This window comes from Saccostrea cucullata, unplaced genomic scaffold (assembly GCF_032062105.1).
Source record: "Saccostrea cucullata isolate Sc308-1 unplaced genomic scaffold, CSIRO_AGI_Scuc_v1 ctg2214, whole genome shotgun sequence".
NCBI lineage: Eukaryota > Metazoa > Mollusca > Bivalvia > Ostreida > Ostreidae > Saccostrea > Saccostrea cuccullata.
In genome coordinates this window covers 35,823-52,849 of record NW_026936799.1, presented here as the reverse complement: position 1 = coordinate 52,849, position 17,027 = coordinate 35,823, and the positions used below count along the sequence as shown (strand labels likewise).

The 17,027-nt window shown below is 34.3% G+C and overlaps 1 protein-coding gene across 1 annotated transcript; it reads right to left on the bottom strand.

The window, feature by feature from the left end:
• Nucleotides 1-711: 711 nt before the first annotated feature.
• On the bottom strand, nt 712-14,121 carry LOC134246627 (protein BCAP-like). Its single transcript, XM_062729005.1, has 3 exons — nt 12,633-14,121; nt 12,152-12,190; nt 712-1,136 (listed from the first exon to the last, which is right to left on the bottom strand). Exons 1-3 carry the CDS (start codon nt 14,119-14,121, stop codon nt 712-714), a joined length of 1,953 nt encoding a protein of 650 aa, XP_062584989.1.
• Nucleotides 14,122-17,027: the final 2,906 nt, after the last annotated feature.

Sequence of the window (17,027 nt, the reverse complement as noted above, 5' to 3'; positions counted from 1 at the left end):
TAAAATATATAATAAATTAATCATGTACAATGTCTCAGAAACAAAGGTAACAGTGGTACAAGTGTGTACTAGAAATTTAGCTTTTACTACTTGAATATGTGTTGTTCGTCCGTCGATGGCGACGATGACCAAAGTCTCATCTTCGAGGGGGAGGGGGTTGATCTGGACGGTGGGTGCAGGGGTGACTGGTCAGGCATACCCTCTCACGAAATAGTTTCGGACAGTGTACCTTGCCTTGCTCCAAGCACTCCACGGTGCTTGCTGTGTCCGCCTTCTTTTCCATTAAACCATGACGATATCCACCGCAGAATCCGCAGGTGCACACTCTTTACATGTGTTATAGGTGGACAATCCCTCAATCAACAGGGGTTTGAGACCTGTTTGTGCTTTGTGTAGAGAGTGCTCTCCTAGAAGGATCTCCCTTCTATCGGGTTCCTTCTATCCGGACTAGTGGAGGGAAGGGGCTTCAGGTCATTGCAGGTCGTGAGACACTGACCTTTGCCCATCCTGAACATGTACATCTATGTATAACCAACACTCCTATATAGATGAACCAAGGCCTATAGACATAAGTGGTCCTGATGCTCTTTTTCATTTTGTTGACCTTTTTCATAGATGCTTTTTCAGACCATTTATCTGACTGCTTTTGCCTTCTCTTCAACAGAGGGCAGTTATGTATGATGTGTCCTGTCTTTTAGCATTCATAGCATTTTATTTCCTGCTTTCTTCTACTTGCCTCTGTATCTCTGTACTTGTTGACGTAAGTTCTTTTTTGTATGAGATCTTTAGTTCCCTGAGTTCTTTAGTTATGCTTATCATGTTCACCTCAACAGATTTCATCCAATGTGCAACTTTGCCATTATTACATTTGTCAGAAGTGTCAGGTTGTTTTTCAACAAAATCTGCTCTGAGATGACCTTTGAGTTCTCTGCCTCTCTTCTCTATTCTCTTATATGCCTCCAGTTTCAGAGCAAGGCTAATTGCTTCATTCAAATTTGCAGGGCGCGACTGCTTGATTTTTATGCGGATATCAGAATCAATCAACGCATCGATGATTTGATCCTTTGTCATTTTGTCAAGAACTTCACCTGGTGCAGTTGGATAAGCCAAATTTGTCAATCGTCTGATGGTTTTTCCTAATTCAGAGAATGTCTCTGCTGGTTATGTCTTCTTTCTTTAAGTTGTACCCGGAACAGTTCAGTTTGGTTTGGAGGAGAAAACCTTTCTTGCAGAGACTTTACAAAAGTCTCATAATGTTGGCATCTGTCAGTTGGTAAATCCCCTAAGACTCCCGGAGCTTGATCACCTAGTGATAAGGCTAGAAACAATCCTTTTCTCTCTTCATTCCAACCATTCACATTGGCACAAGCCTCAAAGTGACACACCCCGTGGGGATCCGGGTTAGAATAGGTCCTCAGTACCCCTTTGCATGTCGTGAAAGGCGACTAAATGGGGCGGTCCTTCGGATGAGACCGTATAAACCGAGGCCCCGTGTCACAGCAGGTGTGGCACAATAAAGATCTCTCCCTGCTCAAAGGCCGTAAATACCGAGCATAGGCCTAAATTTGCAGCCCTTCACCGGCAATGGTGACGTCTCCATATCAGTGAACTATTCTGGAGAGGGACGTTAAACAGTATACAATCAATCAATCAATCAATCAAAGTGACACTTGTAATCTAGCAAGGAGCTAAAATCATCATCTGTAGCTGACTTGACTGTGAGCTTTCTCTATCGTTTCTGTGTGTCTGACGATATATTTCATGGACGTATGAGTCAGAGGATGGCTATCACGTGTGTGTTCCTTTAGCCAAATTGTCTGATAACCAGATGTCTTATTGTTTCTCTCCAACATGGCTGTCATCGGCAAATCGGACTTTTGGTCTTGTTCCATGAGCGTCTGGATGGCGTGTCCTTTATTTCTGTTCCTTCATCCCAATGACTTATTGTACTTTTCTTTCCTTGTGATCTATTATCTGAGACGTCCCTCAATGTTCTGTCATAGTCAAATAAGTCATCTCACCGGCGAGTTGCAAGCCCACTGTCGCGGGTTGTCATTTGATAAAGTCCCCTGGTAATAGGTGTAGACTGGTCAAGGCGAAACTCTTTAGCTTCTCTTCCATCCAATCTAAGAATTCCCTAAGATTATTCTTAGTTGATTTATCACGTTCATCCATACCTCCAGTAAAATCCAGACGCTGTCACCATTTTTGGAAAGTGTCAGTAGGTCCGTGCTCGGATTACCGAGTTTTATTGGGGGTATGATTGATGAAATATATACAGATATAGTATGACACCTGCCTGGTGTCTTTAAATCAAGTAACCGAAGTGCTCTGTACAATAATTATATATCTTCAGTTAATATCGGCATGTACTTGGTGCCTTATGACAATTGCCTCACTATACACCTGGCTATATAAGTCAAAAAACACCTGCCTGGCGACTCTTGACAATAGGCCTTATCTGATGACACCTGCCTGGTGTCTTCTGCTAACCCAGTTGCCTGTATAACTATAACCTAGCCTAGTAGCTATAATATACTTACGCAGTATGAATGAACTGTAAGGACTTCTCTATCCTTGTGACACTGTAAACAATCTTATAGCTAACGTCTCACAGCTATTTAATCAGTTGTAAGATTGATTTCCCTCATATTCGCATAAGGGGCAACTTCTGTAGCAGGTCACAAATGAAATTCTCTACACATTCCTTATAGCAGGTTAGTGTCGGCATTGTCCGCACTTCAAGCTCCCTTCTGGTCCTGGCGAACTAAATGCTGACAATTTCTTTTCGTTGACATTTAGTTCATATCATTTAAACTTTTATAAATTTCTAATGAAATCCTTCGAAACTGAGTATTTTTGTAAAAATTCTTAGGTACGGGAATAAGGCACAAAAAGTGGAGATGGGGGTTGGGGTAAGGGAACATATGTTACGGCCCACGTTACAACAAAAACTAGTCATAGTTGAAATCAATCATGATAGAGCTTTATAGAAGATGAGTTTCCTGCATCTCTTCATGCAAAAATTGATACATGACATTGGTCCGTCGTGGAGAAAAGAGTAAAAAAAATGTAGAAGCGAGTAGCTAAAAATCCAGTGACCTGAGTTTATAAAATAGGCATTTAAAATCTTTTTAAAGAGTGAAAACAGGAAAACTCATGATAGTTCAGGAGAAGGGACCCAAGCAATGGTGGGGATATGTTTTTCTTTAGTTCAAAAGAATCATGATCAAGGTAAAAATCAGCATATAAAATTAACTTAGTTTAGGTATAGACACAGCAGAGTTCAAAAGTCACCGTTTTTCAGAAAAAACACTATGAGACAGTTAGGATTTCTTGGAATCCACCTTATTTCGATCTGAAATTTTAAGTAGGATAAAATGTTATTAATTTACAAACAACTGGTATCTAGTTTTGGGGGCATGAGAAAGTGTAGATTTAAAGAAATCCAGATTCGAGTGACACTGGGTGTCAACAAGGCATTCAATACACAACCCTGATTTTTTAAGAGACTAGACCTTTTATGAATGCAGCTACGATAAGGCTGTACGTAAAATATCAAACTGTTCAACTGTAGTTACTTCTCTGAACTACCTTGATATGACGTCATTATAGATTCTGACATCAAGTCATGGGGCACACTCCGGAGTCAAGGTCAAAGGTTGTCGGTTGTTGATTTCTAAAAAAATTAGGCCTTGTCTCAAAGATTACATACGAGAATTATGAAAGCGCTGGTCCTACCGTTCGAAAGCCAGGTTAAAGTTTGTAAAAGTTAGTTAAACTGCAAGTTCAAAGGGTCAAAGTTGTTGATTTCCAATGAAAGATCTTGTCACAAGGATAACATAATTGTAGTATAAAAGCTCTATCCCTTACTATTCCAAAGATACGCGGGTATGTTAAGGCAGCACATGGACCAAATTCGGCGAATTAAGACTTTTTTATAATTATGTAACACTAATAAATCGGAAAAGTCAAGCATAAAACTTTTGTTATAATTATGCATTGTATAGACTTCAATGGGATTTATACTACATGAAGCACTTCACCACGACGTCACCACGTGACATCTATAATTAGAAAATATGCCTTAATGAAAAAGTGAAAAGTTCAACACTACCCCGGGGATAATTTATTTCAATTTGTAATGTTTACATTCACTGTATTTTTTTTACTAAGCCAACTGTGAAATTGATTTGAAAACCATTTTCGTGTATACTCACGCGTAGAAATATACACGGAGAAACGTGCGTTAACGTGACGTCACAATAAGGCTACAGCGACGTTAGTAAAAGTATAACGATATAGGGCAGAAAGAAATTCAAATATTGAGTATATTGTTGGTGCTTTCAAATGTGTAAAATGTAAATATAAGGAATGTTTTTAAGTTTAGTGTGAATTATTGGTGTGTGAATCACACAGACTTGCACGTAGGCATATTTCATGAAGCGCGCTATAATTAGAAAAATATGCCTTAATGAAAAAGTGAAAAGTTCAACACTACTCCGGGGATAATTTATTTCAATTTGTAAGAATAATTATGGAACAAGTTGCTGTCCTTTAAAAAAAGACTGCAATACGTGGACCATATGCATGTTTTTTTCTGACTAAAATTCAAGTAATAAAATTTGTAGGTGTAGGGAATATTCATGTAGGTTTGTTCACTTTTTCTACAATGATCTGCCTACTTATAACTGATTGTAGTCTCAAAACAAAATTGTGAAATTTTTATCTCCGATTAGCGTCCTATAGGTTTGTCAGTTTAAAAAATCGGGTTATTCTGCTACGTGTAACTCATACTGACTTGGACTTGACATCTGTTCTGGATTTATACGGAAGAAATTTATCATGAAAAATAGAGATCTGATGGTTTACGAGAAGCACAGCTCTGTAGTACGCAGATTTGTTTGTCGGTCCCCCCCCCCCCCCCCACACACACACACACATCACACATTAAAAGCCGTTGCTACAGACCTTTATCAAACGATATTTTGTTTGCTGAAACACTAATTTATTTTTCGAGCCTTGATGCACAAAACTAATGACGGCGAAAACTTGCTGTATTATTTAAAAGCTATCTGATTTTCTATTCGTTGAATGACGTTTTTCATTCAGATAGTTAAGTTATACATATATATCTATTTATAACTTCTTAAAATGCTTGTACCATAGAATCAATGTTTAGTTTGTATATAAAAGTATATGTAAAAGAGAGATAATCGGATCCGCCAATGCATATGTAAATGCGATATGCAGAATTAAAAGCGTGATTTGCCGATGAATGGTTTATTTAAATTCGAATAGGGCGAATTATTATACGGGCAAGTTATCTAAGGTGCGAACTTTCTAGCGATCTCGCGCATGCGTAGCCTGTCGTTTGCCCAGGGCATCCGGTTTAACTTCGCTTATATATTTACTGCGTGGACCTCAGGGTCCACGCAAAAACATCTCTGTGCCATGAAAAGTGCTGCTAGAATCCTACTGTCCTATCACAGAAATAATTATTCAACACTTTCTGACGAAACCTTCCCAAAATTTTTACATTTTGTTCATAACATCGAAAAAAGTGCATTAATTCCCGTAAACCATACGATTCTAGCAGCACTTTCCAAAAACAATAGAATAAGATCGTTAGATAGAAACAAAAATTAAGTTTCAAAGTGTGCGGCGTAGTGTTGAACTTTTGCATCTTATTTGTTACGAACGACAGAGGAAAGGCTGATCGGCAAGTAAACACCCTCCCTGCTTTAATTTTACGAAGAAATTGTTGAAGTATATTACCATACCTTATTCATAAGCTTTATTCCCACATGAATCACACATGATAATCATTCTAAATGCTTTTAAACTCCGAATTCTTGTGTTTGTTTACATAAATTCTCGTTACGTTTCACTTTCACTCTGCTACTGCATGATCAACAGTTATGACGACACGGGTTTGGTATTTAATCCCTGTGATAACTACAGAGTCCCAGAAACGATAAAATCTGTTTGTAATATGCCTCTGCATATTTTGATTAATTTTTACGACCTCAAATCAATCTTAGATATCGATTATAAGAAATTGTTATCTCTAAACTTCACGTCATATAGCTTACTATGACGTCATATCATATAGGCAAGTAGAATATTTGATTGTAACCTTAACCTACCTGCGTATGGCCAAGTTTAAAGTTTGTAAAAAGATCAAACGCCGAGTTCAAGATCAAAAGGAAAAAAGTTGCTGATGTCCATAGAAAGGTCTTCTCACAAGAATAGCTGCAGATCTGTAGCGTTATGGTTTTGTCTTTGACCATAACGCTACAGATCCTGTAATGCAAAAAAGGTGCAATTTACTGCGCAATATTTTTGCGCACTTTTTGGGAGAATTTCACCACTTTCCGGCTAATTAGCTACCTTTCACTCCCTAATGCTAGACACATTTGTTTACTAATCTGTATATTTTATCTTTCTCCCAAGCCTTTATAGTCGTCTCTACAAGTGATTAGCTCGCTTGATTAAAATTATTATTGCCTGTAGAGACCACTATAAAAGGTTGGGAGGTGGATAAAACATACATATTGGCTACAGAATGTATCTAGAATTACGGATTAAAAGGTAGTTGACTGATCAATGCTTGAAAGTGGTGAAATTCTCCCGAAAAGTGCGGAAAAAATATTGCGCCGTAAATAGCACCTTTTCTGCATTACGGAATCTGTGGCGTTATGGTCAAAGACAAATACATGTATATAAAACCATAACGCTACAGATCTGCAGCTACTCACAAGAATAACATATGTGAAGCATGAACGCCTTAGCTTTTACCGTTCAAAAGTTTTAGCCAAAGTTAAAGATTTTTCGTTCCTAAGATAATCTCCAAAGGTCAAAAGGTCAAAATTGTTCATTTCCAAGAAAAGATCTTGCCAAAAAAACTGATGTTTGAAATATGAAATTCTTAGTCTACCGTTTAAAAAGTAGGGCCTAAGTAAGAGTTAGAATATTTTGCGTAAAAAAATAATAAAAAGTAGGTCAAATAGGACAAGGTCAAAGGGTTACTGTTCTTCATATAAAATGAAATGTCTTGTTACAGGGATTAAATATGTGAAGTGTGAAAACCTAGTCCTTACCCTAAAAATAAGTCAAAATTGTTCATTTCCTATGAAAGGTCTTGCCGAAAAAATGATATTTGAAAAATGAAATTCCTAGTATCTACCGTTTAAAAATTAGGGCCAAAGTAAGAAATTTGATTTTTAACGTAAAAAAAATTGTAAAAAGTAGGTAAAACTCCTAGGACAAAGTAAAAGGTTCAAGGTTCTTGATAACAAATTAAATGTCTTGTCTCAGGGATTAAATATTTGGAGTATGATGCCCTAGTCTTTATCCGCCAAAAGTTATTGTCAAGGTTGTATTTTAAAAGTGGGTAAAGTCAAAGGATCAAAGCTTTTGGTATCCAATGAAGCGTCCTTTCGCATGAATTACATATATGACGAATGAAAGCCCAAGCCCTTACTCTTCAAAAGTTTTGGCCAAGGAAATGTCTTTTCATGAGTATGGAATTCTCCAATGTCAAGGTCAAATGGTCAAATTTGTTGGTACTCAATTAAAGGTCTTTCAACAAAAGATATCTACTTGGAATATAAAAGCCCTGGTATCTACTGATCAAAAGATATGGCAAAAGCAAAAGTTTGAAATTTTTGTGTAAATGTGGGTCAAACTCCAAGGTCAATGTCAAAAGATGAAATTCTGTGGTACCAAAAAATACCTTGTCACAAGGAATACACAGGTAAAATATAAATGTCATAGCTCCACTAAATCAAAAGTTATGGGCAAGGTTAAAGTTTTTGCTAGACAGACGAACACGACAAAAACTGTATACCCCAGAAATTCGTTTTTGGGGACCAAAAAAAATGACTTTATACTATACTTCAATAAAATCTCTAATCTGGTCTTGTTTTTATGCACCTAGATCGAAAGATCCGAGGAGTATATTGTTTTTATCCTGTCTGTTTGTCTGTTTGTTTGTTTTTCTGCAAACTTTAACCTTCGTCATAACTTTTTAACCATGAATAAAAGAGATTTCATATTTGGTACGCATATTCCACTCATTAAACTCTTTCAATAACACCTAGATCAGTGACCTTGTGACTTTGACTGTGACCTATATGCTAAGAATAGTTTTTTCTGCAAACTTTGACCTTCGCCATAACTTTTGAACCATGAAAGATAGAGACTACATATTTGGTATGCATACACCACTGATAAAGCTCTATTAAAGGACACCATGGTCAATGACCTTGACTGTGACCTATACGCAAAATATAGTTTTTTGTTGGCAAACTTTTACCTTCGCCATAAGTTTTGAACGATGAAAGATAGACATTTAATATTTGGAATGTATACTCTATTAATTTTGCCATTTCATTGGATACCAAGTTCAATGGCTTTGTGACCTTGACTGTGTCCTTTATGCTAAAAAAGCTTTTTTGAACCTTCACCATAACTTTTGAAACATGAAAGATAGAACCTTGATATTTGGTATTCATACTTCACTAATCAAGTTCCTTCAAATGACAATGACCAATGACCTTGTCACCTTGACTGTGACTTATATACTTAAATATGGTTTTAACTTTGTTGCCGCCGGGCGCATAGTGTTTCACAAAAACATCTTGTTTTTCTTTCAATCTCTTGCCGATCAGCTGTGTCACATTTAATCACCCGAGAGTTTATTAAACACTAGAATGACGTCATAATCAAGATTTGAATTGCTGCGAAGTTAAGGCAGCATAGATCTCAGGCCTTATATCTTGCACTCCGTTAAACCGCCTATCCCCCTTTAGGGGTGCACCAGGATGACAGTTCTGGCTGACAAGGGCCCTAAAGTGCACTCAGCTGACCCCTAGCTAGGCGCCTACTGCTACTAAAATACAACAAAGTATCTGCCTTTTGGTAAAAAGCTTGGAAAGTTTGCAAGTGCATTTGAACAGCCAACGAGTGCCAATATTCACCAAAATTAGTTCAATAACTCCTTTATTAAACAGCTAAAAAATTCCACATTATTTATAATAATCATCCCAACTAAAAAAAAGGTCAAATTAATGATTTTTTGTTTCGGTATTCAAATTAACAGAATTCAGAATGTTTCGGGCATACTCGTATACGTAATACAAACTCAGCAGTTAATAAAACGTCAAAATATTGAAAGTTAAAATTTTCTCTATTTTTGGTAGTATTTTATTAGAGACTATTTATTAGTTATACAATAATATTATATGTTTATGAGTCATTTTTATTTTTTAGCACTAGCTTCAGCTAATTTCGACTTTTCCCCGCCGTGATTAGGACAAGATGATGCAAAAAGGCATTCATTTGATTTGTAATAGATAATTAAAATTTTCATAACTGAACTAGTAATATACTGTCATAGATTTTTATTGAACGGTCAAATGAGAGAGAGAGAGAGAGAGAGAGAGAGAGAGAGAGAGAGAGAGAGAGAGAGAGAGAGAGAAATACCACCGTTGGCATATGCATATTTAAACTACTATTGTTTAATGACTTTCTTAATAGTTGTTTTGAGACTGAAATTCTTATGTTACAATAAAAATGAACTTATTTTGAAATGTTAATTGAAATATACTGAAAAGAAGATTGGAGGATAAGGGGATGGAATTGCCTATGGTGCGAAAAATATGAAGTGAAAAATCATTATCTCAATTATATTCAAATTTTTTTTCATATTTCATCTAATATTAAAGTATACATCATGTAAAATATAAAATTTTACAAAAATCTCACAAAGACTGAAAATATTTGCCTATGAAAAAGCATACTCACACTAAAAAAACAAACACGATCATTTTCTCATATTTGAACACAGTTTGATATGAGTAGGACTTTGCTCCAATTTTTTGAAAGATAATCCTGAAAGTTTACAGGAAAATATACACTTTTTTGATTACAAAAACATGGAGCGAAAATTCGCATCTTCCGAAAAATTTTTCAAGTCCATTAAGTCAAGAGTCATATCACAAAAATGATTAAAATTCTCAAATCATCATGACCCATTTAGCATATCGGTTAGCGCGTTAGTCATAAAGCTGTATGATACGTAGGATTCTTATTGATAGGGTTCGAATCCCATGAATATCATCTTATATTCTTATCAAAGAAATTTTTTTAATAGATTTTTTTCTCTCAGAAAAGGTTTTTTTCTCATAATTTTATAAATTTTAATAATGAGAAGTTTTATATTGAAATACTCAATTCACATATTGGAGATGATTATAGGCATTCTTCCCACATTGTTCCTCCATCTTCTTTTAAGGCGCATGGGTGCTCTTAATCATATCGAATGTAGAAAAAATATTAAGTAACGGTGAAGGAATGAATTTCTCTGTCTAATTATAGACTTTACTTTAAATATAATGGTTAAGATTAAAAAAAAAATGATTTAAAAAAGACGCATTAACAACTGATTTGATTGGCCCTTAAGATATTTAATTAACTAAATATCTGCAGTACTGAATATACTGTATACAGGAATATTTTCGCCCTCGTTTTATTTTCGCCCCTTTCGCCTTACTCTCATTTGGTCGAATTTAAAAGGGGGCGAACTAAAAGACTACAGTACAATTTTTTTAAACAAAACTATGAAAGGGCGAATTTAAAACGGGGCAAAATTGTTTGTTAGTGTGAAAGGGTGAAAATAACTGTATACAGTAATTCTAACAACTACATGTAGTTTTGAAATGTATTCGTGAATCACTTAAAATATCTGTATGAAATGAATATTTTTTGTTATTTTGCTGCAATTGGTAAATTAATGGACCTCAACGTTTTGTGAACGGTAAACGCGAGAGTACGGTGAACGCAAAACGGAGAGCGAAACGTGAAAACACGCTTAACGAACATTGAACAAATGGTGAACAAATGAAAAGATCGGAAAGCAGAACGTTTCAGGGACTCTAGGGTACTAAAATTGATTTATAGCAAAGTCAAAATATTAAAATTAAAATGACTTCCGGTGTTGCTGCTTACGAGGCATCTGAGAAGGAGTGAAGCGGAAAGGAACGCATGCCAATGTTTTTTTCTCCAGGATTGATGGACGAATTACATATAAATTATTGCATGTGAGTTCTCTGGGAGGTTTGGATGTTCAAATTCGTCAGTTGAATCAGCAACTTCATAGATGAGTTTACAAATTATATATCTTTCAAAAACATCGAATATATTTAGATTTCAACTCTGGCAGATCTTTTCAAACCATTTTCTTATTGGATAAACATTCTAATTCAACATATCAAGCGTAGTAAAGAACCCTCGAGTTTGGTTTTAGACAAATATTAGAGACAATGATGACTAGAAAGCTTTTATCGTTGAAATAATGCAAATCCATCGTTTTGGCAAAATTCAGTTCACAAGCAATGTTCACTGTGAATAGATTTGGATTAAATATCGTAGATACATGTAGATGTTAACAATATTCAATCACTTACTTGCGATCTTATGGCAATGAATGTTTACCGTACGAGCTCATACTGAATTTTTTCAAGCATTGTTTATTTTTTACATTCATTATCAATCAAAGAATCAGGCTATGAGGCAGGATTTGAAGTTTGTTTTTTTTAGATGGCGGAAGAAAGGATATCTAGAGAGTTAAATACTAATGAGTATACTGTGGTTTCAGCAATATTCGTTGAGCACCAGTTTTCGTGGATTTCGTTGTTGAGTAGATCCACGAATTCAATGTTCATTGAATTACGAAATATGACATCCATTTGTATAGGCAATGCTTTTGTACACGAAATTACGTATCCTCGAAAACGTCTGTTTTACAAAATCCACGAAATTTGATGCCAACGAAAATTGATGAAACCACAGTACCTTAAGTTTGTTTTGTACCACAGACTGTTCCGTCTACATAGGGCTCACGGCTACAATAACTGTTAAAAAGCGGATAGTTGCTCTTACTAAGTACTAAATCCAACCTTTGGAATTTCCAGAGATCTGTGTATATGCCATGTTAACAGATTTATTTTCTTCAATGTTTTTATGAGATCATCACAATTTGTTATATTAACCCATTTTCATTCCTCAACGTTTAAAGAAAACATGGTTTGTTTACATGTTGTTAATAGATATCAGAACATATTTAAATTTTCATTCAATTACTTACCATCTTCAACCAACGAAGTTGATTCTGTGGAAGGACCACCTAAAGAATTATAATTGTAAGAAGTAACATCATGTTTACATGTAAAAGAAATATGACAAAATCATATCTTAAAAAGATATAAAACGCACAATTGTTTTTATCTTTAAAATCTAAGTCGGAGGACTTATTTACTTATTTTTTATCTTTATCAAACAATATTCACAAACATATCTTTAAAACAATTGAATCAAATGTACAGCTGTTCATATTTTATTATTTGTATTTCACATTCTCTCATATAATGTTATCGAATTCGTGTATGAAGTATTGAAAAAAATTAGTAGATAGAAATAATACAATGCTAACTGAACACAGCAAAAACATACATTTTCTATGCAGGATTGGAATAATATACAATTCATGACTTAATTACTGTAACATACCATAATGCAATAAATTTTCCAAATGGTGATTAAAGAGAATGTTTGATAAAGGGTCTTACACATAAAATGTGCTTCCTTTGATGAGTTACATTCTTTCTCATGCAGTTCCGATTTAACAGTTTGATCGAGTTTGGATAGTGCTTCCTTGATTGCGTTTAATTCCTTATCAAGCATTTCTGTTTTATTAGCATTATCAAGTTTGGACAGCGTTTCCTTGACTGAGTTTAGTTCTTTCTCAAGCATTTCTGATTTATTAGCATTATCAAGCTTGGATAGCCTTTCCATGACTGAGTTTAGTTCTTTCTCAAGCATTTCTGTTTTATTTGCATTATCAAGTTTGGACAGCATTTCCTTGACTAAGATTAGTTCTTTCTCAAGCATTTCTGTTTTATTAGCATTATCAAGTTTGGACAGCGTTTCCTTGATTGAGTTTATTTCTTTCTCAAGCATTTCTGTTTTATTAGCATTTTCAAGCTTGGACAGCGTTTCCTTGACTGACTTTAGTTCTTTCTCAAGCATTTCTGTTTTATTAGCATTATCAAGTTTGGACAGCGTTTCCTTGACTAAGATTAGTTCTTTCTCAAGCATTTCTGTTTTATTGGCGTTATCAAGCTTGGACAGTGTTTTCTTGATTGAGTCTAGTTCTACCTCAAGCATTTCTGTTTTATTAGCGTTATCAAGTTTGGACAGCGTTTCCTTGATTGAGTTTAGTTCTACCTCAAGCATTTCTGTTTTATAAGCATTATCAAGCTTGGACAGTGTTTCTTTAATTGAGTTTAGTTCTTTCTCAAGCATTTCTGTTTTATTAGCATTATCAAGTTTGGACAGTGTTTCCTTGACAGAGTTTAGTTCTACCTCAAGCATTTCTGTTTTATTAGCATTATCAAGCTTGGGCATTGTTTCCTTGATTGAGTTTAGTTCTTTCTCAAGCATTTCTGTTTTATTAGCATTATCAAGCTTGAACAGCGTTGTCTTGATTGAGTTTAGTTCTTTCTCAAGCATTTCTGTTTTATTAACGTTATCAAGGTTCAACAGCGTTTCCTTGATTGAGTTTAGTTCTACCTCAAGCATTTCTGTTTTATTAGCATTATCAAGCTTGAACAGCGTTTCCTTGATTGAGTTTAGTTCTACCTCAAGCATTTCTGTTTTATTAGCATTATTAAGCTTGAACAGTGTTTTCTTGATTGAGTTTAGTTCTTTCTCAAGCATTTCTGTTTTATTAACGTTATCAAGCTTGAACAGCGTTTCCTTGATTGAGTTTAGTTCTTTCTCAAGCATTTCTGTTTTATTAACATTTTCAAGTTTGGACAGCGTTTCCTTGGTTGAGTTAAGTTCTACCTCAAGCATTTCTGTTTTATAAGCATTATCAAGCTTGAACAGTGTTTCCTTAATTGACTTTAGTTCTTTCTCAAGCATTTCCATTTTAGTAGCTTGAATTTTTACAAATTGCTGCAGAACTGTTGTTTGAGCTTTGATTTCATCTGGTCCAGAACACGTGGCCGAGTCGTAATCAAGTCGTTGGCTCGTGCAGAAATTTATCCATTGCATTGCGAATAAAATAGTAACAAATACAAAATTCCGTTCTTTTGCCATCCTGCTCTTTTTCCAATACATATGAAATTGAAATGTAAAAATTAATATTAGGTTATATATAGGGATGTCAAAATTGTCAATAATTGATATTCGAATATTCGATAGGAGTATTCGAATATATTCGAATATTCGATAAAATAAATACATCTTGCATTAATACATATATATCTTCACTCTCCTGTCAAACAGTATAGGTTTTAAGCCGTTATTTTGGAATAAAAACTCATGAAGAGTTCGAAAAATGCACTAGAACTATGTATATTTTTTTCATTCTTGAAAAGTATACATCCAAAATGTAATTGATTTTTTTTTTGTAAAAATTCGAAAGATTCTTTAGCATATTTCAGATTAATTTATCGTCTTACTAAAGTCTACTGATAACTCCTACCAAGCAGAACAATTATCTAACGGTGAAATATTAAAAGCAATTATTTTTTGTTAATTATAATTTCCTGATAATGATTTTTAATGATATTTTGATAAACAAGAAGTCCGTGTGTTTACTGTAAAACTGGGTCCTTACGACAATACAATCTGATTTTTAGTACTGGACACTATTATACCACTAATTAACGACGTTCGATCCTGATATTTAAAGTCTTAAACTTTTTTGGCCAAGTAAATTTTTAGTTTTACACACATAGCTTAATTAGAATTCAAATAAAAAAACAAGGGTCAATATGCTTCTTTTGGCGCTACAGTACATTTAATATGACCTTTTTGCACTGAAATTTGTGTCTTATTAAAAATTACATCTTCGACGTTTTCCCTTCAATATTTTTATCCAATAAATGCATGAAACAAAATGTTCTCTAAGTCTGTTAAAAAAATACACTTTAAAATTGTGATGAAGAAAACGTTTCAAATTGCTTCGCATAATCATTTTTTGACCTTTCTGCACTAATAAATGTGACTTTTGTTGGCATTGAAAATTTAACATGCATTCTCTGTAAGCACCAAAAAATTTAATATTGGGCTTGGAAACGACATATCTCCGATTTTGATGAAATTTGCACCAGAGGTGCGCCTTGGTACAAAACCAGCAAATATGGTGTTAAAAGTTTCCCACGTGCACCCGGTTGCCATGGAGACGGATCCATTGAATTTGGCCATTTTCGGCCATTTTTGATCAAACAAAAACATGATAATTGAGGAAATATGAATGCATTTTTATTTTTATGTAGTGAACTCAAAAATAAATCTTTGTAGCATAAGGAAACATCAACTGTTAAAGAATATAGGGCATATAACCAGTTATTCCAGAATTGACCCCACTCTTAGAAAACGGTTTTGCTAAATAGAATAGTTTCTCAAAATGTGAAAAATGGAAAATTTGGCATTTTTTGAGAAATTTAAGGTTAAATAAAAAAAATTGTCTACGTAAATTTTTCAAATGATATGCGTGTCGTCAAACGTCAGTATTAGTAGTGTCCCCTCATGAAAAATTTGGAGTGGGATCTCAATGCTATTTTTAGTAACATGTATCTAAAAATAGACATATTTCAGAAAAATCCAAAAAATGAAATTTGGGCAGAGATTTAGATGCCATTGCTAGGTAATTATGAAATATACTGTAAAAGTCAATATGCTAATGTCAGAGACTGGACACCAATATCTACCATGCATATTATTTTCAGGGATTTCCGTCATCTATTTATAGCTTCAAATGCCTAAATATAGACATGTCTCGTAAAATGCTGAAAAATGTCAATTTTCCCATCATTTTGAAGCTCCACTGAATCATAAATAATAAATATATGGATCTCTCCAATATTTCTTCAATAAGAAGAAGGAATAGTATAATATCTCACAAATTATTGAGTACAGGCTCTCATCTCTATAGATGGTACAAATGTCTAAAAATAGACACATATGAAGTTAACTGTTTAATGTTGATTTTCCACTAATTCTCAAACTAGAGATGGGAAATTTACCGACTTACTCTCATTAACTGTAACTGATATTATGTGACTGACAAGAACAAAAGAACATTCAATGGAATGCAGCATGATAAGCAGAGGTTTCCATTTCTATTTATAGTAACACATGTTTAATAATAGACGTAATGCAAAATATCGGGAAAATGTCGTTTTTTGTACTTTTTTCTAAAATTTTGTATGAATAATTGCTGACTATCTGTTTTTTACTGCTATTGGCATATGGTGACCAACAAGTAAAAGAAAGCCTCATATCAAATACAAAATGAGAAGCACTGGTTTCCATTTCTATTTATCGTAACACATGTTTAAAAATAAACGTACTGCAAAATATCGGGAAAATGTAGTTTTTGTACACATGTACTTTTTTCTCACATTTTTGATGAACAATTGTACACTATATGTTTTTAACTGCTATTGGCATATGGTGATCAACAAGTAAAAAAAAGCATATATGAAATACAGAATGAGAAGCATAAGTTTCCATTTCTATTTATAGTAAAACATGTTTAGAAATAGACGTACTGCAAAATATCGGGAAAATGTCGTTTGATGTACTTTTTTCTAAATTTTTGGATGAATAATTACTGAATATCTGTTTTTAACTGCTATTGGCATATAGTGACAAACAAGTAAAAGAAAGCATTATATCAAATACAGAATGAGAAGCAGAGGTTTCCATTTCTATTTATAGTAACATGAGCTTAAAAATAGACGTATTGTAAACTATCGGAAAATGTAGTTTTTTGTACTTTTTTCTCACATTTTGGATGAGCAATTGCAGACAATATGTTTTTACTGCTATTGGCATTCAGTGACCAACAAGTAAAAGAAAGCATCTATGAAATACAGAATGAGAAGCAGAGGTTTCCATTTCTATTCAAAGTAACACATGTTTGAAAATAGACATGCTGCAAATTCTAG

Bases quoted from the DNA above. Each gene is read 5' to 3' on its own strand.
- LOC134246627 (XM_062729005.1), bottom strand. From the start codon at position 14,121: ATGCAATGGATAAATTTCTGCACGAGCCAACGACTTGATTACGACTCG. The intron at 12,191-12,632 runs GTAAGACCCTTT...ATAATTCTTTAG, and splicing joins AAAGGAAGCACATTTTATGT to GTGGTCCTTCCACAGAATCA. The intron at 1,137-12,151 runs GTAAGTAATTGA...TCTCTGAATTAG, and splicing joins AACTTCGTTGGTTGAAGATG to GAAAAACCATCAGACGATTG.